The following is a 19,607-nucleotide window of genomic DNA, read 5'->3' as shown; positions in this document are numbered from 1 at the left end:
AGGCAAGGCCGATAATGTAAATTTGGATGAGAGTGGAGATGAGATTCAAGTGAGGCGTTCTACATGGAAAATGGGCATAGGCTGTGTGCTGGCGTGGGCTGAGAGATATATCCCAAATCAGCATCTCCAACAAATAGCCACGAGTAATGCAGAGAAAGCTAATTGAGTTTGATACAGGTTTCTCTATCTCAGATATGGGCGATTGAATCCAGTAGGGAAAGCTTGCGAGGCTTGTCTTAGGGATTGGTGGCATGAGCGCTAATGGCGGTATTCAGAGACTGAAAGATATAGGAGGAGAGCTAAACAGGTTGAGACCGTGGACTCAAGAGCCAGGGAAAGAGCTTTGGAAGCGTGCGAATTTAGACGATTGTGAGAGTTTCCTCCGTAAAACTGTTGCGCTCTTGAGTTGCCCAGGGGCTCATGACTGTTCGAAAAACGCCCACGCGCCTATAAATACAAGTCTCTAGGCTATGTTTCCGACCGGAAACCAGTAACAACACAAGCCCCAAATATGTCCGCACTTCCTCGTTGGACGGGAACACAAACTCGTGGAGATCGGGACTAGGCTCTCCAGGTATCCCGACGAGCAAGGCGCATAAAAGTGTAAGCTGCGAGGGAAATGGTTGAGGGTATGCATCGAGTGCTATATCAATGCCTTTTGTTGGTACGGGTGGCTCTCCATAATGATAGTATGCCGTGTACTTAGACGAAAGATTGATTTCTCTCGCCCAAGTCCGGATGATTATTGACCCCCTTGTCACTCTTCCGAAAGGATATATTCCGTGCTGGGACGTTTCAGCCTCATCCACCACACAAACATAAGTTTTGGGATCAGATAAGATGGTTTCTAGATTTGGAAATGCGACTGGCCCGTTGAATGATGCCCATGACCATGAAGGTATTGAGTCGACAATGGCAGGCGGCCATGGTGCGTCGACAGCATTGACAGGAGACCAGCAGAGACCTCTTATCAGATCTCCTCTCCATATTCCAGCAAGGTAGTGTTCATCCGGAATTTGAGCTTGAAAGAACCCAGCCAGACCAGATATTGCTGGTAATTTATCAGTCTTGTAAGATAGCGTCTTTCCTGAGTAGTTCTGGACAGCTTGCAGCCACCTGTGGTACCAAGATTTAATGTCAATGGTGTAATTTGAGGGGCCTCGGGGGGAGAAAGCAACATTCTCTAATGTTCCATCAGCTATCCTCCATTGCCAAGCGCTGTTAATGTTCGGCTTCCTTGTAAACAAGCGATGCTGAAACCCGGGCTTGTCTTCTGCAGCAATGCATGTCCTACACTCCCATAAAATTTGGTGCGTTGTGTAATGGATGACCCTAGGGGAGAGATGGCGCTCCTGAAAAGCCCACCCTCGAGTACTCAATGGCCCTGATAATGCTTGGGACCACTTCTTCGCACAGCCAATCTTATCAAATGCGTACTCATACGGTGTAGTGTCATGTCTAGGTTGGAAAACCCCACCAGACCCATCCTCGGAGTCCGACGCGCAGATGGTGATGAAAGATCTAGCGTAAATGAAATGCATCATTGAACACTCGTGCTCAAAATCCCCCTTGTTTTTCTGAATGATGTAGAGGGAATCGATCCACACGTACCGAATGCCAAGTCGCCTTGTAATGACCACCGCGTGCTGGAATGTTTTAGAAAGTGTTTTCCATGGTATAGCGTCTAGATGCTCATCTATCGTTTCCCTGGTGGTCTGCGGTACCGTTGCAGAATCACTCCAGCAATGGCTGAGCGCTGCATAGCGGACATCTTTCCGGTTCTCTAGTTGCTCCGAGAGAACCAGCTTCACATAGAATTTGTCCTTCTCATTCGGAGATATATCGATAAGACGAGTCGGTAAAACGAAGTCAGCGGTGAACGTTTGCGGTTTGTTGCATAGCCGATGGCCTTTTGAACACCTTTCCAACCATGACTTGATCATCAAAAAATTGGCATCCGAGTCTGCGGCTCCACGAACTGGGATTTTTATCCTTTCTAGAGCGTTTGGGGGCAAACCGGCGAATCCCACAGTTTCTGGAAAACGAACGTTCTGATATAATACTCTGGGGCCTTTCAGTCGTACCTCCTCTCGGAAGTGATGAAAGTAAGCGGCCGTGTCTTGACAAATATGAGGGTTCATTGGGGGTAGTGTATCCATTTCGAACCGTGGATTTTTCTTTCGCGATGTGTAGACGGCAACTCGGTCTATCTTTGCGACTAGAGATGCGCTTTTGGCGAACTGAAATCTAGTGGCAAGAGATGATAGATTATGAGTGAGTAACGTATAAAGAGGTTGTGGAAGCGGCTTCGGATAGAAGATGGAAGCTAGAAAGGAGTTTGGGAAGGGGGATGAAGCTCAGCCTGACAGTTCTGCCTGACAGTCTGCCTGCATGCACTGCGCCACCCTATCAGCAATCGTACCAATCGGACACAGAATCCAAGAACACCATGCATATGGGGTCAAAACCCTCCAGTCTCGCAGCTGGCTCTCACATTCAATGCTTCTAGCAGCCTCTCAGCGATGGATGTTTCCCTACTCCCAGGCGTAGGGGAAACCGACGCATTCGAATATCCGCCCTTGGAAAAAGACGAATACAGCCTCATAGCCCTCCACCCAGAACGTCTCTCCTCCAGCCTTACAGGTCAGCATCGTCACAATACCGAACTCATTAGTTACACCACCAGCTTTCGAAGCGATTTCGTACGCCTAAGGCTCTACAGAGCGAGTACACCCCGTCTATTGCAACCATCACACTCTCAGGACTTCGGATACTGATGCAGATGTTCCTCTCGTGCTTTCCAATACGACCAAGGTTACCGAAAATGTCAAGACGATTTTACTTCACTTGCGGGATCGTGAAAAGTTCAGGTGGTTATGGATAGATGCTTTGGCGAATGACCAGGACGATTACTGGGATCGGACTATCCAGGTGGCTCAGATGCCGGCAGCGTATGTGAAGGCGAGGAGGACGCTCATATGGCTCGGCGAGTCCGATCACGAAACCGAGAGTGCTTTTGGCTGTATACGACAACAGGCAATATTTGAGTCCACACCTCGAGTTGGTGAAAAGTTTTCATAGCTGCTAGACGAGGCGGATCCTAGATACATACCGCTCACTGATTTCCAGTCTTTCAACGATCTTTCATCGAGACCATGGTTTAGGCGGGTCTGGGTATTTCAGGAAGTCGTTGTTTCCTCAAACGCTTTCGTCCAATGTGGAACTTACCAGACCCATTGGGACATCTTGCAGAAAGCTTGCGAGGTGTACTAAAGAAGGATTTTTTACCTCACATCGAAGGGAAATATGGAAATCCATTAGCCTGTCCTAGCGATTTCGGCCGTACGAGACGCATATCTGTCTCGCCGTCAGGTCAGGGGCGGGGGCGGGGGAAGTCTACACTTATCTTTTTTTGGGGAGCAAAGCGACAAGGAGACATCTATAGAAACATTACTCGTGCGAATGCGTGCTGCCGAAGCTACCAATCCTCGAGACAAGATCTTCGCGCTACCTTCGAACGGTTTCATCGGTCTAGCTCCTCTGCGTGCCGCGGTTGGGGATGAGATTTACTGCATGTTCGGAGGGAGAGTGCTGTATGTGGTTCGCAAAATCGGAGAAGGAAGTCGATTCATTGGAGGGTGCTATGTGTACGGGCTCATGCATGGAGAGTTAATGAATGGTCTTCCAGAGGATAAGGTGGAGGACCTGTACTTCTCCTGAGCCAGGACGAATTGTCGAAAAGAAAAGAATATACATAGTAACGCACGCACCGCGATAGTGACCCCTTTTCCTATGGCATCAACCTCTTCTTTGTGGAGTTCAGGAGTCTTTTGGTGGAGCGTAGAGATCCGGTGACTGCCACGTGCTACGCGTCGCGCTACGAATGCTACACTGGTGTCTTCTACAAGGTTGCAAAGTGCCGGAGCCTTCTAGTAACGCGTGAAAATCAGTTATGACATCATAGTCCTACGGTCGCGATTCGAGGCCTAGCGCCAAAACATAAGTCCTGACTCCCAAGGAAGATGCTACTCACCAAGAACTTCACCACGACACTAGAACTTAGTTAACATCCATAGTCAATTTGCTGATACTATAACGTATCCAAACGTCCTTCGGCTAAACTGCTAATCTCGCAGCAGCCCGCAAGAGGAATCGTCTTAGGCTCTTAACTACGCGCATAACCTTCCGAGCATACTTAATCTGCGCGATACACAGGTACATGATGGAATACTCTGCCATATCAAGGGGCACATCGACTGTGCTGCTACTTCCGCAGGTCCTTCGCGAAAGTGTGACGATTTTGAGACAGTGCTAGGCCATAAGTTTGGGCACCCAATATAGCAGCGCTTGAGTTCGAATCTTGCTTGCTCAATGCCACCGTCAGAGGTAGCCCATCTGCCAAATAGCCAGCCAGTCAAAATGCTGCCTAGTTTCCGCTGCATGAAGCTCAACGTTGGTTTTACAAGCTGTAAATTTCGGCACATGGATTCGCCTTCGTACAGGCTCCATCTTGCTCTACCATACCGCCGTCAGGAGTAGCCCAGTTATCAGATATTCGATGAGCCAAGAAGCAGCCAAATTCCGATTGCATCAATTGTTACATCAGATCTGCGATTTTGAAAGCCTACGAGGCCACGTCAAAAAGTGATAAACGAGTATGCACGGAAAAAACTTCGAAAAAACTTCAGAACGCGCTTGCTGAACCGCTACAATGCTCATAAGAGAGAAGGGACCTTACAAAGAGGCCTAGTGCGTTATAAGCGGTGTATGGCAACTTGCCGACCACGTTAGAGCCGCTCACATAGTTCCAGACAAGATCGGCGAAAAGAACGCAAAAAACCTGTTCGGCGAAGAAACGGGCGACCCCAGGGCGATCTGGTGTCTGATCGCAACGGTCTACCCATACTTAAGCATTTGGAGCAGTGGTTCGATAACGCAACGTTTGCTATCATGTCTGCGTCTGAGGAAGATGGAAAAGATCTTGACTGTAGTATTATGTGCCTTGATAATATCTCGAGAAACGGGGCCCTACCTATACCTCTATGAAAACAGCTAGGCGTTAAAGGTTGCGGAGAAATCGATGGTCGGATTTTGAAATTTCTAAGTGCAATTACCGCCAGGCCAGGAAGACGCTATCTTTGATTTACCTTCTGTGTCCACATCTTGAGACGGAGGCGACATGCGGTCAAGAGGTGGGAGAATGACATGAAGAAGGCCGCCACAGAAAGACTGTGGGCAACGCCGGCCAAGTACCATAGAGCATCCCTTTTGCGAATCGGATCGGGCACGTGACCAGCTTTCCATCTTGGGGCGGCGACGAAGGCAAGGTAGTGTTCCTGGCATAGGACATTTTTGATTAGGCCCTATATCCATGCTCAGTGGAAATGTCTTGCTACCCCAAGAGCCGCCTGAGAGTATGAGTATGAAGTGGAGGATGAGGAAAATATCGTATGCCTTCGGACTTAGCCGCAGAGTGGCGGTGTACTCACGTCGTCGACAGTCTCCCGCATATCTGACTTTGAGTGGGTAAGAGATGCAAACATCTGGGCTTCTCAAATCGAGTCCTGAATCCATGCGTAGTGACGATGTCTTCAGTCGGTTTCACGAAGATTCTGAGCTGTCATAAACAGTGGGTTAGCAGTGTGCATAGACATCTAATGAGGCACTATGTAGAGATAGGATTGTCTAAAAGAAATTCTAAGAAGCTTTTGACTACCTGATGGATGTGTCGCTGACTTTTAACCTTGAAATAGCTTCAGTTTTGAGAATGGGTGATGAGATTTGGAGATAGAATGGAAAATGACCAGGTGTAGAATAGGAAAATGAGAGAACAAAAAACATTGCGAAAATTGCGAGGCAAAATGTCAAAATGAAAGCAATTATAACAATCGCTTTTCGATAAGATCTCGCGTGGTACGATTCCTCCTCCCATTTCCGTCACTCCCCGTCAAGGCTCCCAGTGATTGTAGTCCGCGAGGATTGGTGTACGAATATCGTCCGACTTCTGGCATATCCACATGTCGATGTTCTTGTAATCAGAGGTGATCCGAAGTTCTTTCATCAGAGGCAACACAATAAAATCTTTCGAGTCGGACTCTGCATTGACTATGACACAGAGGCTTTGCCTCTTAGAGCACCGGTAGCAAGCTCGCTTTCTTGGCTGGGATTTTGGCCATATTGAGACAGATGTAGTATGAGCCGTCATTTGGCCCACACAGCTAGACACTCTTCGCGGATTAGTAAATACTTCGTGTCTCCGAGAATCACCCTTTGTCAGGAATTTGCGACGTTGCACGATATCCTGCACGAAGTCGAGCAGTGGAGTGTGCAAGCATTCTGGAAGTTGTGGACCGGACCACATCAAGTTCCCAACTTGCGCAATGAACTTAATACCGGGATAGCTCTCACGAAGCTTTTCGAAAGACGTTTCTGTAGCTGGGAGAGGTGATTTAGTGGCAAACGGGGAAACAGGCATTGCACCTTTACGGGGCCCCGAGTCGATCCTAGGCCGCTTGGCCGATCTCGCAGACTCATCTCTGTTGACAGCATCCTTTATCGAGGACAGCATTACCTCCAAGCCATTGTTCTTTTCGTTGGTAGCTTTGAGCTTCTTTTTCAAGTCGTATATTTCTTCCTCCAAGTCATCCTTGTCTTCCTCGACTTCTTTGAGATCAGATTTCAAGTCGCAGATTTCTTCATCCATGTCCAATTCGAGTTGTCTGAGCTTCTCATCCATGCACGTCTGGAGGTCTTTGAGCTCTGCCTCCTTTGACTTTTTCATCTCTAGGATCTCTACATCCTTACTTGTCTTGAAAGATTCCATCTCCTTGCAACCTTCCTCTTTCTGCGCTTTCAAGGATCTCCTGAGAATCTCGATCTCCTTCTCTTGATTTGCAATAGTACCCTTCGCCGCAGCAAGCTCTTCCTCACTCTTGAGACCTTCCTCTTGCCTAGCCCGAAGCTGCCCCTTCAGACCATCGATCTCCGCCAGCAGACGCAGCCTCTGCTCCATGTCCGGCTTGATCTCATCATCTTCATGCTTCCCCTCATCACCAAACTCGCTCTTCCTCTTGAACATCTGCTTCTCCCGTGCCTCCAGTGCCTGCAGCCTTCTCTCCATCGTAGCTAGGCGATCTTCATTCCCCACATCTCCCATCGCCACGTCATTGGCGACGATCGGAGTATTCTTCCTAACCTTGGCCTCCTCCGTGGTGCCGTTATGATCCCCAGTAATCGCCCTGGAAGCTTGACCGCCCATCTCTTGCACCGTGCGTCCGGGGGCATCCTTGGATTTACCCGCGGAGCCAGCGTGCGCAATCTCACGTCTGTCGTGTGGCGAAAGAGAGTCGTCATGCAGAACGCAATCCGCTGCATGATGAGACCACGATTCGCCGTCCCAAACACAGTCTCTCGTATGCTGCGGCGGAGCCATCGTTCTCGTGGAGATCTTGCTTCAGCCTGATGTCATGAGGCGGCCTGGAATGGATTGGTGCACGGCACGACTGATGACCGAAGGAAGTGAGAAGTCGTGATCAGGCCGCGCGTTGGGCATCAGCTTGCGGCGAGGGCTAGAGGGTTCGGGTGTGAAGATGATGAGGTAGTAGCGCACACGCGCGAGACCCGAGTGGAGGATTATGGGAATAAGAGGATAGCCGCAGCGGAGGTTGGAGAATAGGAAAGGTGGGTGTTGAGGATTAGAAAGGTAGGTGTTGAGGTCTGGAAAGGCGGTCAGAGTGAAGCCGCAGGACCTCACTTGATACCAGAGCGCAAGTATGTTTCCTTGCCCCGATCATCACCGTCATGAATAATTGATGAACCTGCTAGGGCACCTTATGCGGCGGTGGAAAGGTGCACACAGGTCTCTCGCAAGCATTTAAATGCCCATCTGATTCGCGATCGTACAAGCAAGGCATCCTCTTAAGTTCTTAGCAATACCCTGAAGCGTCACAAATAGTGACTTGATGGGCCGGTTTAGACTACTTAAGGCCTAGTTCATTCGCACTCTTGAGGACCTGACATAGTTTCTAAATCTATAATGGCACGCTGAGGAAACGTAGATAGAAGACTGATGGACGCATTAGAGGCTCTACTAACTCATGCTTTTGCGTATTTCACATCTCATCCGGATCTCGCACATTGGGTTGACGCCTATCAGACTGTATCAAGCACCAGTGAGTCAAGTTACCTGTTCGTGGTGAACTTTTCATCTATGTAGGAGATATAAGGAGATGCTAAGAAAGAGGATTTACCCAAGAACTAGGGAGGCTAGAGCCAAGGTTGAAAGTCAACACGCCTTGATGGAAGATTGAGATGACAAGAAATGGCAATGAAATTGCAAGGGTTGAATTCAAGATAGCTTGCATTTCCGGCTCATGGACTTGGATGTGAAGGAGCTGGAAAGTAAAAAAGATGAAGGTAATTCAGGCTATAGGCATGGGAATAGGATCAGGGGCGCAAAAACTCCACTGGCGATCCGTCAAGAAGCAGATTCCATAGGCATACCTTTGAATAAGTCGGCAAATCTTTGAAGTTTCCCAATCCACTCATTGTCTAGATTTCTTAAAGCCCAAGCGTCACATTCGTGTGACCATATTAGCCTCGCAAGTTCCAGCTAGAAGCGGCGGCTGGATTCATCCAAACCTCGAGAAGACTGCGTTTGTCGGGGTGGTTGACATCTAGCAAGCGGGGGAGTAAGGAGAGCTTATCAACCTCGTCGTCCTTTCGGAAGAGGCACGGAAGACCGTTCTTCTCACATGTAGGGCATATGGAGCGCTCATGCGGTGGGCCACCTTCGCAATCATGGCCGTAAACCATGCATTAACCGCGGTGAATGGAATCATTGTTGGCTGTAAATCCTCTAGTAGCCTATTCGATGCTCTCGTGCAAAACGCGCCCATTGATCCTAATGTGGGTGACTCAGAACTTGACCGCTTGCGCGTAATCGTCGAATTCCACTTCAAAGAGCTTCCAGGTGGTGAGGTCGCGATGACAGCTAATGAATAGTACGCCAGTGTTGAGGCTGCGTAGTGTTGAGGTTGCGCAGCCTATAGTGAGACTTTCCTGCGGTTAAGGTTAAGTCATTGCGCGTGGGACCGAATAGCTGATTTGTCCGCCACAAGAAAGGCATTCTCTTTCTTCTAGGCAGGACAAGCAATACAAATGAGAGTAGGATGTCAAATACGGTTCAACGGGAGTCCCGTGGCATTTGACGCATTTGTCTTCTTCTTGACCCGCTTGTCCAGCGACCACCTCATCCAGCTCCTCATCATTCATTTCCCAACGTACACGTTTTCGGGGTCTCTCGAGCTCAGGGATGCTATCCGTAGGAACAGCGTTGCTGGTCATATCGAGCCTCTGCTGGACATTTCGGAGCTCGGAAGTCAGTCGTGCGATCTCGTCGTCCTTGTTCTTGCCAGATTGCTCCAACTCCTGCGCCTGATTCTCAAAGTCCTTCTTCGTTCCGAGCCACTCGCGTCGATTCCGCCTCGCCATCTCTTTAAGCTGCTCCACTTCGGCCTCCCCGATCCTTCTATCCCTCGCGATAGCTTCCTCTTCTCGCTTCGCTGCCTCCTTGAGCTCAAAGTCTTTGCTGGCTTGCAACTGTTGGATATGATCTTCATGTGCCATCTTAATTTCATCGATCTCGCCCTTCAGCTTCCCTTCGCTCTCTTTCAAAGCAGCAAGCATGTTGTCTTTGGTCTGCAACTCCGACTTGTGGGTTCCCCGCTCTTTGTCCAGTCGCTTCTCAAGAGCCCGATACGTATCCAATTGGGACTGGATTTTCTTCTTGCTGCTCTGGGCCGCAGTTTCCCGCTCGCGCTTCATGCTCTCAATCTCCTCTTTCGCAATAGCGAGCTCCGTTTCCAATTTCCCTTGCTTCTCCTGCAACACCGCAACCTCGTGGTTCTTTATATCCTCGAATTGAGCGAAGTCGAAGTTCGTCAATTCAAGCTGTGCCTTCACCGCGACCAGCTCCTCCTCAATGTTAGTCTTCCCCTTCTGCAAATTCATCTCCTTCTTCTTCAAACCATCGATCTCACACTGGTAGCGGTAGGCTTGAAACCTCTCAGATCCCTTCGCGGCATCTTCGAGGTCCTCCTCAACGGCCGCCATGAACTTCGAGGCCAGGCCGTGGTGGCTCTCGACGACGTGGAGTCGGGCATCTAGACTCGTAGAGGACATATTGAATCGTTCTTCCAAAGCTTGAAGCCTCTGCCCGATATCGATCGTGCTCGCACTAGCATCAGGTGACCTCTCCTTTGGCTGAGCTGGGACAACCACAGCAGGTTCGAGAGAGGTTGCTAGAAAGGTTGCGGAAGACACAGAAATGGTGTCTTCATCGCTCGGCGGAGATGTTGCAGCGTCCGCCATATCAAGATCCATGTCGGGGGCTTGTACCGCCTGGGGAGATGGCGCCGAATCGTTGATAGCCGGCCGAATTATTGAAGATGCAGCAGCCACAGCTCCAGCATTCGCCGGAGATGATGCAGCATCCGCCATATCGTGATCCGTATCGGAGGCCTGGGCAGCCTGGCGAGATTGGGCTGGGTTGCTGGAAGCCGCTCTGGACTTAGAAACTATTACGATAGGTGATGTGGTCGGTCGAAATGGGACCCAGTCCATGTCTTCGGATCGAGATGAGTTAGACTCCCTGTTAACAAGTCTGAGCCGGCGAGGAGGTGTGCCAAGCATGCTTGAAGCTAGGGCGAAAGTGCCAACAAACCTATCCTGGCGTGGAAGTAGGACTGGGCGTGCTGTGCTCGCTTTACCATCCTTACCATCATCGTTCCCCATACGCTGCTCAGCCTCGAGCTTCCTCAGGCGATCGTTCTCCACCGTCTGCGCCTTCATCCAAGCGATGTCTTCCCTCAACTTCGGGTCTCGTTGTTTGCGAATCTCAGCGATCCTGTCCTTTTCAGCCAGAAATCTAAGTGATTCGTTAGATAGTTCCGATGCCGGCGTATCACTGGGGAACAAAACTCACTTTTGACGTGCCAGGATACCTTTTTCGTCCTCTTCCATAGGCTGCGCAGCTGCAACCTTGGGAGGGGCCGTCTTCACAGTATTCTTTTTCGAACCCTTTCCTTCAATTTTACTTTGCGGCTTCTTGGTCTTCTTGGGAGCAGCTGAGGTGCGAGGGTTCTGCGGCGTGCTCATCGCCGACGGTGCAGGATCGCCATCCATGATTGCTGGCGTTATGCGACTATCGTAGAATTGAAGCTGGTAGTCAAGGTATGTTGTAGTGAGTGTAGTTGAAAGGTGGTTGGTGTTCTGGCGGAGTAGACGTGAGGTGAAAGCCTGGACGTTCAAGACCGAAGACCTCACTTGGCTTTGGACAGACAAGCGACTCGTGTCTGCGAGCATGAACCTCGAGCGTGATCAGCACATGCCTACGGAAGAAGACGCACGATCCTCACTCACCTGAATTGGTAGAAGAGCTGCGGAGACGGAAACAAAAAAAGTAGCGTCCAACGAAAGCAAGAGCCCTACAGTGCCTCGCCAGAAGCTAATGTATCCTCCTCTGCCACCTCCCTAGGATTCCTCAATGGGACCTTGAAAACTATATCCGACTATAACCTCAACCCGCCCGAACCGGAGCTTGGTGGCGCCGCGGGGGCGTGACTGTCTGCACGGCCCTCTGGCGCGTCTGTTTTGGTCTCAAATTCAGGGTCCAACCCCAAACGCTACTTTATATATCTATTATTTCCAGCACTTCCAATACTAACCAAGCAGCATACAGATGTAGGCCGTTCAGCGAACCCGTAAACAATTGCGACCTTATAGCATAAGGCGCAGGGGGAGTTGAGCGGCCGAACTGTTTTGCCAGTCGAGAGTGAGGAGTTCGAGCCCCGCTGGGATTGTTGATAAGTCTTTTTTGGCCGAGGGGAAGAATGCCGCAAGAAAAGAAGAAAAGAAGGTCGGCTCATCGCTGCTCGTGATCCAATAATCCAAGCTCGAGAGTGAGCCCACCTATTTTTTGATGGGAGGCTAGTAAATGGAGGAGGAATTGTCTCCTGGGATATTTAATTGAGCACAGCAGAGGATGATACGGAATGTAACGTTAAGAAGAGCGCAAGATGAATACCTACCTCCTACCCACACAGCCCTTCAGCCGCTCTGCAAGCATTGTCTACGCATTGCATCCAGTCCAAACTGCTACAAAATGATGAAGAAATGTTGCGATGGTTGCAATGATTGTGGTACTTTGAAGCCTTGAGAGATGGAGTCCTGATAGAAGACGCCTGGACATACCACTGTTCCCAGACTTCCATAGCAGCTGTTGAATTGAAGCTCCAGTCCATCAGTAATCCTGCGAAGTGTAATCAGAAGGTTCATTCTTCTAGATGATTACCTATCCGGAGAGAGTCACGCGACCAGCCATTATGCAGGTACGAAGTAGTGAAGGTTTGCCGGCCGGGCTGGAACCTCAACAGCTTCAGTACGCTCCCTCGGCTTGCCACCTCCTTACTCGAGACACCAGCGAGCCCATTGCCGAGCTTAACGGGCCTCAAATCGGCTCTCAAACCCAGCATAAATGGCCTCGGGACGTTGTGTTTGCGCTCCGGACTTCGCACCCAATGGCTCTTTGCAAGCTGGTCCATCCTCATTCCCATCTCTACCGCGCAACTCTGATACCTCCTGTTTGCCGTACCCGTCGCACCCGCGGACCTCGACCGCTTCTCTAAAAGAGGCAGGCCGGGCGAATGGAGCAGTCCGCACAAAGGACCCGGACACTACTTGTGATGCAACCGTGAGAAGGCGTTGGGACTGCGACTGAGGAGTTCCAAGGTTGAGTTGAACGCGTATCCAAATTTCCACATGCGACGATCGGGATAGCGACTCGACTTCAGGCAGCTTACTGCTGCAGCCCCTTCCTTCACAACCTCTGCCTCTACTTCCGGTGGCAGACCAATTCACCATGCCGCCAGACCTCAGCCTCTCCTCCGCGCCATCCTCCACTGTCTCCGCTCCCCCCACCTCCGCCGCCGAAGCCGTCCCGACCTCACACGAACAGCCACAACAACACCAACACCAACAAACCGGGCAATACCGGAACCACAAGCGCCGCACGACTCAGCCAGAGCTTGTCGACGCGATCAGCCACCCTGGTGATGTGCGGATAAACGTGCAAGGCGCATTCATCGTGGACGAGGAAAATGGGAGCACAACCCCTTCAAGCGAGCCGAGTAGCGAGACGAGCATGAGTCTGCAGGAGCTGGAAGATGGAGGGTATGAGCATGATGGGAAGGATATACGGCTGCCGAATCATACGCAGGGGGTTAGTCATATTGCTGTCGATGTGAGTAGCCAGTCTTCTTGTTCGGGTTTCCGGGGTGAGGTTGCAAGGGGGCTGCATTTAGGATTGTGGAGAGGGGTATAAACGATTAATGGAGCTGATGTGGTGTATGGCAGATTGGAGGATCCCTAGCCAAACTCGTCTACTTCACGCGCGAACACTCGTCCTCGGAAATCGGTGGCCGGCTTAACTTTGTCAAGTTCGAGACGGACAAAATAGATACATGTATCGAGTTTATGCGGCACTTGCAGGCGGAGCATCAGACGCAGAATGGCTCGAAACCAAAGGATCTATGTGTGATGGCGACAGGTGGTGGTGCGTTCAAGTACTACGACAAGATACGGGAAGCGTTAAAGGTAGAGGTGCTGCGGGAGGATGAGATGGAGTGTTTAATAATAGGTACGTTCTCGAATCTCTCGAACTTCAGAAGCTTAACCAGGAGCTTCTGGAGAAACGATTGAGTATCAGTTACGAATTGGTGCTAATTCCTGTCCAGGCCTCGACTTCTTCATCACCGAAATCCCCTCCGAAGTCTTCACCTACTCCGAAGCCAACCCCATGTCCTTCGTCGCCTCGCCCCCCTCCAAAACAATCTACCCCTACCTCCTCGTCAACATCGGCTCCGGCGTCTCTATGATCAAAGTCTCCGGCCCACGGCAATACACTCGCATTGGCGGTACATCCCTCGGCGGTGGCACACTATGGGGTCTACTCTCCCTCCTAACCGGCGCCCGCAACTTCGACGACATGCTCAAGCTAGCCGAAAAGGGCGACAACACGGCCGTCGACATGCTCGTCGGCGACATCTACGGCATGGACTACAACAAAATCGGCCTCAAGAGCACCGCCATCGCCAGCTCCTTCGGCAAAGTCTACAAAATGAAGCGCGCCGCCGAGCGCGAAGCCGAAGACCACGGCGGCCTGGCCAACGGGGATCACGAACACCCCTCCGCGTCCTCGCCGCTGGACCCCACCTCCGCGGATCCGATAAACGTCGGCAATACCAAGTTCAAGGCCGAGGATATCTCGCGCTCGCTGCTGTACGCCGTGTCGAATAATATCGGGCAGATCGCGTATCTGCACGCGTCGGCGCATAACCTGGAGCACATCTACTTCGGCGGGAGTTTTATAGGGGGGCATTACCAGACCATGAATACGCTGAGCTATGCGATCAAGTTCTGGAGTAAAGGCGAGAAGAAGGCGTATTTCCTAAGGCACGAGGGGTATCTAGGCGCCGTGGGTGCGTTTCTGAAGAGACAGCCGAGGAATTGGGGGAGGCGGGGGAGTATGGATGGCGGACCGCTACCGGGGGAGGGGTTTGAGGGGAGGGATGGGAATGGGCCTGTGTGGGGGAGGTGAGAGTGGGTGAGAGTTGCTGGGTCCTGTTTCTTCTTCTTTATACCTAGAGCCGGGATTGGTGGAGTTTAGGATTTTTGAGTTAGATTCTGGAGGATGGTGGTAGTTTTCGTGTTAAAAGCGCTGGAGATGTGGGAGGAATTCCCCGTCCCGTCTAATTGAACATCTACTTCTCAAATCTCCTATGTAGTGACGTCGTTGTGCGGCAAGATTTTATCTCATAGAACCTCAAAATATCATAAACACAATGATACTCTTCTCGTGGATTTGTAGCAAGCATATCCGCCATTCATCGTCGCTATCCTACAAAAGCCACAAAAACCAAGCCTGGTTTCCCCAATTTCAATATCTTCTCAACCCACAAGCATCAAATCGCCAAACCTCTCAACACCCCCTACGCACCCACATGCGTAACCTTCGTCCCCCTCTCCCCCACCGCCCTCGCCAAAAACTCCCCCAACTTCCTCCTCGTCGCCTTCTTCTCCGCAAACACCCTAACCGCCTCCCTACTAACCCCTTCCCCCCCACCATTCCCATTCTTCTGCGGCGTGCTGTCAGGCGTATCAAACAGCCCATACCGCCCCGTCGTCGTATTCTCCCTCAAACTCCCCCTCAACGCCACCACCCCATTACTACCCCGCGGCGGCGTCGCAAACGGACTCCCCTCCCTCTCCCTGCCTCTCGTCGACGCCCTGTGCCCCGCTGTCCCCACTCGCTCTTTGATATTAAGCTTCCGCACCGCGTTCTCCAGCACATCAATATCGATGCTTTTCTTACTGACCATCGCCGTCATCTTCTCGATCGTGCGGGTCACGGCTTCAACCGTCGGCACCTGCATCCTCGCTCCCCGGCCGCCTTTACCGGCACCCGCGATTTTCGCGCGGAGGAGCACGACTTCTTCCTCCGCCGTCGCGAGGCGCTTGAGGAGCGCGGCGAAGGAGTCGCGGAGCTCCTGCTGCATCTTCGCGACGTCGGCGGAGAGGGGTTGGAGGCGCAGGCGCTCGAGGGAGGCGGGGTCGTTGCGGGCTTGGATCTGGAGCTTGACGTCCGCGACTCGGGCGCGGAGTTTGTGGACGTCCTGCGACAGGCCGGCGAGCTGGAGGAGTTTGTCGTGGACCTGTGTCAGACGTCCCTCCTTAAGTTGCTTGCCCATCTCGTCCTCCAAGACCTTCAGCTGGTCGATTTCGGCGAGACACCAGGCGGAGTCCCAGTCGCCGTCCTCGCCCTCATCGAGCGCTTTGTCGAGATCTTCCCGAGTGATTTCGTCTCCGCGGCTTGACTCATCGTGGTATTTGACGAATGAGGCGAGGGAGCGCGCGTTGAGGCCGAGGGTGTCGATCATGCTGTTGATGTCGCGGTAGACGGTCTCGATTTGGGCGGGGACGCCGGTCTTTGTTTCGGAGCCGCCCGTGTAGTTCTGGTGGGCGACGAATGGGTCGAGGCGACGGTTGGGGACGAGCTCGGACTTTAGTTCCTGGCGAATGCGGTCGTCCTCGTCGTCGAACAGGTCAGATACTTCAGGCGCCGGAGCAGGTGGTTGAGGCGGTGGCTGGGCCGCCGGCACAGCGAACGGGCTGGCTGTCCTAGAAGACTTCTGGTGGTGACCAAGTACAGACGTCGACGCGGATCGTTGGGGGCTTGGGGAACGTAGAGAGTCCTGCGGTCGGGTCGTTGGAGGGAATAACACTGACTTTTGGGTTGCAAAAGGATTACCGGCTGGAGTCGAAGACTGTTGGAAGAGGTTTCGAACTGGAGAGCGCGATGGACTCCTGGATTGATCTCGAGATCTAGAAGAGGTTCCGGATTTGACGGGAGGCGTAGGAGCTTGAGGTGGGATTTGAGGCGACTGGCCTAATCCAGACTGGCCAAACGACCATGTTGGCTTCTGCGCTGGCAGTCGATGGTTGGAAGCAGGCTCTTCTTCTTCTGTATCTTCCTGTTCCTCGACCGAGATATCACCGTCGCTTCCACGACTCGATGACTCCGGCGACGAAATTGGCGACGAGTCCGGAGCTTCAACCTGGACCGGTGGGCTTCCCGCTATTGGAGGCAAGTCGTCATTATTGGTCTCTTTTGGTTTGAATGTCATAGGATCTGGAGGAAGGGGAGCATCTTCGCCACCTGGAGATTCTGGTGGAGACGGAGCTGCCGGTGTCTGTGCTGGTTTAGGTGGCTCCTTTGCCGGTGTATGAGATGGAGTAGTTGACGGCAAGCCACCGAAAAGGGACGGTTCGTTGATAGACTGGAATGTTGGTTGAGACGCCGGGGTGGTGGAAGCCTCGCCAGATCTAGGTGGACTCAACTCCTCCCCTCTGACAGGCGTAGCAGGCTCTTTCGGTTTGCTGTCCACGCCACTTAAGAAACTACCTCCAAAGAGGGACGAAGAAGACGGTTGTCGGGGCTTAGGGAGATCATCCTTGGCTGATCCATCGCCTTGGAATGAAGAGCCAAGCTTGAAACCACCACCAGCGAACAGTCCCTGCGGTTGTGTTGGCGGTACTTGCGGCGTGGGTGTAGCCTCATCCCGCTCCCGATTTTGCGCGTCGTCCGAATCTCCCATGCTGGAGACATTAGTGGAGGCAAAAGAAGACGTCTGAGCTCCTCCAAACAGGGATGGCGGTTGTGCCGGAGTCTGAGCCCATGACGAAGGAGTCGCGCCACCTCCAAAGCTAGATCCAATAGTGACTGTAGACCCAAAGCTATCCTTCGTAGTGCCAGTGAAGCTAGTCGGTTCAGCCTTTTGGCCAAACAACGATCCGGGCTTTGATTGTCCTAGAGCACCAAATCCGGATATCGGGGCATTCCCTGCAGCCGCAAATGGAGACTGTGATGGAGTGTTGGAGGCCAATTTTCCGAAGCCAGACGCTGCTCCACCAAAGCTTGCGAAGCCACCCTGAGGGGCATCGAACTTTTGTGGAGTTGCTGCCTGTGCTGCCCATGGCGAGGCCCGATTTCCAATACCTCCAGTAGAGCCAAATGCCGGAGTAGCAGTAGAGCCAAATGCCGGAGTAGCAGTAGAGCCAAATGCTGGAGTAGCGACAGAGCCAAAGGAAGGCTTTCCAAAACCCAGGGCAGCAGGGATGCCGAGTGGTGTTGAGGATGGGAATGCTGACTGGCCAAACTTAGCTCCGCCTGAAGGAGTTCCAAATCCACCGGCACCAAAAGCTGGCGTGGCTGGTTTTGCGAATCCTCCGCCGACTGTTCCAAATCCGGATGGCTGGGATAGGGGCTTTGGTGTTTCCTCAGCTGGATTTGTAGGTGTTGATGTGACGGCTGTGGCTGGTGTGGCACCGCTCGCAGCAATGAGACCAGGATACGCTGTGCCCTCTTTGATAGAGTCGTTGTATACAACCCACCATGCACACAAGATACCCTCGTGGTTCAGAAGCATAAATGCGGGTAGAGGAGTAGACGATTGGTTAATCTCTTCTTCCTTGGGGATAGGTCCAAGAACCACATCGGTAGCCGAGAGGTCCAACGCTACACCGATGACTGAGGAATCAGAAAGCATTCCGCTCTTAGCGTCGTCGGAGAATATTTCAGGGGGGACCATCGCCCGTCGTGAATCTTCCAGTCTCGTGACGGTATAGACATTGACAGCAGCACCCGGTGCCAAAGGTTTCGCTGAATTCGTCAATGTGCCGACATCAGTACCGTCAGTAGATATCAGAATGAGGAGATCAGTTAGCTGGCCCCATCTTCGTAGTCGAGTGAGAAAGTAATGGTATGGATATCCGCGCTTGCCATCGAGCACAGGAAAGCAGGGCTCTTCGCCAATTTTCGAGAAGGTGAAGTTCGCTCGACTTGTATCCGTGGTCATGATGTGGTGAGTAGGCTCGGGTACTTCCTCCGGCAGTCTCTGTGTGGGACAATGGGTAACGAAGAACGTATCGTTGTCGAGCCAATATATGGAAACAACTATCATACATTAGCAAAGCCCATAGAGAACAAGATAGACGGTTCTTACCATGATTATCGGCACCTATCTCAGGAGGTCGCGGGATCTGTGCCACGATAGACCCATCTTGCTTGATTTGTACAGCTGTCCCATCTCCCAGGCCTGCAACAAGCTGTTTGCCCCTAGCACTCCACGAAATGGAGCTCACATTCCGATGCAGCACAGTATCTCCTGTCGGTCCTTGAACAAGTTTCTGCTCCCTCAAATGCGCCAGCAGCAGAGTGCCATCGGTAAGCACAATGGAGAACAGATCTTCAAATTCAGGTGCTGGGTTTGGTATCAGGGCTCGGACCGATGTGCTATTTGTTGGGATTTGAAACGCAGGCTGGGGGTTCAGCTGCTGAAGCTTCGGGACCTCATAGACAGCCAGTCCTCCGCCTTGCTCTGCAGACACCACCAAGAAGCTCTCGTTGCTTGAGAATGCGACCTGGGAGAGGCGTGGAAGCGGGATGGTGACCTGGGGAGTGAACGCCTTCACACCAGTCGCACCCTCGACGTCTTCTCCATTGCCAGAGAGCGTGTCGCGCACAGATTTTGTGGTAGCAATAACAAGCACGTCTGGGCCAGCTGCTGCGAGTATACCGGTTCTTGATGCGATACTGAAGAGGGACGAAGTTGGAGGAGGCAGGCTATTCTCTGGCCAAGGTGTCGGCAGGAGTTTGAGCTTCTTGTCGCCTTTCAAGCCAGCGAAAGCAAGTGTCTGCGATGCAGTGTTAGCAAAGCCTCTGCGCATTCTAGAGAAATCAAGTACCTCTATGTCGTCCAGAGACTCTAGCTCAGGCCCCAGCTGAACTTGGGCGGTCATGTTTGCGAAAGCTATGCTTGCTTGTAGGTATTCCGGATGAATCTCACGCGACGGCGTCTTTCTTATAAGTGGACGCGGATTGTCGACATGCGCGATGGGGAAGTGGACGGAGGAGGAAAAAGAGCGTGTCGGTCCGCGGGGCGGGCTCGGGCGGAAAAGCTGGAAGCTTCTGTTGAAAATGGCGGAGCTTT

General features: G+C 52.0%; 6 protein-coding genes across 6 annotated transcripts; 2 read left to right on the top strand and 4 right to left on the bottom strand.

Moving 5' to 3' along the window:
- Nucleotides 1-734: 734 nt before the first annotated feature.
- BDZ99DRAFT_356446 (HET-domain-containing protein) lies at nucleotides 735-1,763 on the bottom strand (the record flags this gene model as incomplete). The annotated part of the gene is made up of 1 exon (XM_033714620.1): nucleotides 735-1,763. A coding segment is annotated over one exon (1,029 nt), but the record flags the coding sequence as incomplete, so codon positions are not given.
- Nucleotides 1,764-2,784: 1,021 nt separating this feature from the next.
- BDZ99DRAFT_399140 (uncharacterized protein) lies at nucleotides 2,785-3,081 on the top strand (the record flags this gene model as incomplete). The annotated part of the gene is made up of 1 exon (XM_033716119.1): nucleotides 2,785-3,081. A coding segment is annotated over one exon (297 nt), but the record flags the coding sequence as incomplete, so codon positions are not given.
- A 2,588-nt stretch (nucleotides 3,082-5,669) lies between these two features.
- On the bottom strand, nucleotides 5,670-7,432 carry BDZ99DRAFT_546516 (uncharacterized protein; the record flags this gene model as incomplete). Its single annotated transcript, XM_033726874.1, has 1 exon — nucleotides 5,670-7,432. The coding sequence occupies one exon, from the start codon at nucleotides 7,430-7,432 to the stop codon at nucleotides 5,948-5,950; it is 1,485 nt and encodes a 494-aa protein (XP_033570848.1). The 3' UTR covers nucleotides 5,670-5,947.
- A 1,605-nt stretch (nucleotides 7,433-9,037) lies between these two features.
- Nucleotides 9,038-10,927, bottom strand: BDZ99DRAFT_164749 (uncharacterized protein). Its single transcript, XM_033712900.1, has one exon. It carries the CDS (start codon nucleotides 10,849-10,851, stop codon nucleotides 9,073-9,075), a length of 1,779 nt encoding a protein of 592 aa, XP_033570847.1. The 5' UTR covers nucleotides 10,852-10,927; the 3' UTR covers nucleotides 9,038-9,072.
- A 1,745-nt stretch (nucleotides 10,928-12,672) lies between these two features.
- Nucleotides 12,673-14,912, top strand: BDZ99DRAFT_467993 (pantothenate kinase-like protein). Its single transcript, XM_033721143.1, has 3 exons — nucleotides 12,673-13,300; nucleotides 13,414-13,696; nucleotides 13,794-14,912. The coding sequence occupies exons 1-3, from the start codon at nucleotides 12,920-12,922 to the stop codon at nucleotides 14,654-14,656; spliced, it is 1,527 nt and encodes a 508-aa protein (XP_033570846.1). The 5' UTR covers nucleotides 12,673-12,919; the 3' UTR covers nucleotides 14,657-14,912.
- Nucleotides 14,913-15,047: 135 nt separating this feature from the next.
- BDZ99DRAFT_575935 (uncharacterized protein) lies at nucleotides 15,048-19,416 on the bottom strand (the record flags this gene model as incomplete). The annotated part of the gene is made up of 3 exons (XM_033728521.1): nucleotides 15,048-18,571; nucleotides 18,621-19,311; nucleotides 19,363-19,416. 3 exons carry the CDS (start codon nucleotides 19,414-19,416, stop codon nucleotides 15,048-15,050), a joined length of 4,269 nt encoding a protein of 1,422 aa, XP_033570845.1.
- Nucleotides 19,417-19,607: the final 191 nt, after the last annotated feature.

This window comes from Mytilinidion resinicola (genome assembly GCF_010093595.1).
Source record: "Mytilinidion resinicola strain CBS 304.34 unplaced genomic scaffold BDZ99scaffold_25, whole genome shotgun sequence".
In the NCBI taxonomy this organism is placed as follows: domain Eukaryota; kingdom Fungi; phylum Ascomycota; class Dothideomycetes; order Mytilinidiales; family Mytilinidiaceae; genus Mytilinidion; species Mytilinidion resinicola.
The sequence above is the reverse complement of the archived record's forward strand: the minus strand, read 5'-3'. Positions and strand labels throughout refer to the sequence as shown.

Bases quoted from the DNA above. Each gene is read 5' to 3' on its own strand.
- BDZ99DRAFT_467993 (XM_033721143.1), top strand. From the start codon at position 12,920: ATGCCGCCAGACCTCAGCCTCTCCTCCGCGCCATCCTCCACTGTCTCC. The intron at 13,301-13,413 runs GTGAGTAGCCAG...GGTGTATGGCAG, and splicing joins TTAGTCATATTGCTGTCGAT to ATTGGAGGATCCCTAGCCAA. The intron at 13,697-13,793 runs GTACGTTCTCGA...ATTCCTGTCCAG, and splicing joins GATGGAGTGTTTAATAATAG to GCCTCGACTTCTTCATCACC.
- BDZ99DRAFT_164749 (XM_033712900.1), bottom strand. From the start codon at position 10,851: ATGAAGGCGCAGACGGTGGAGAACGATCGCCTGAGGAAGCTCGAGGCT.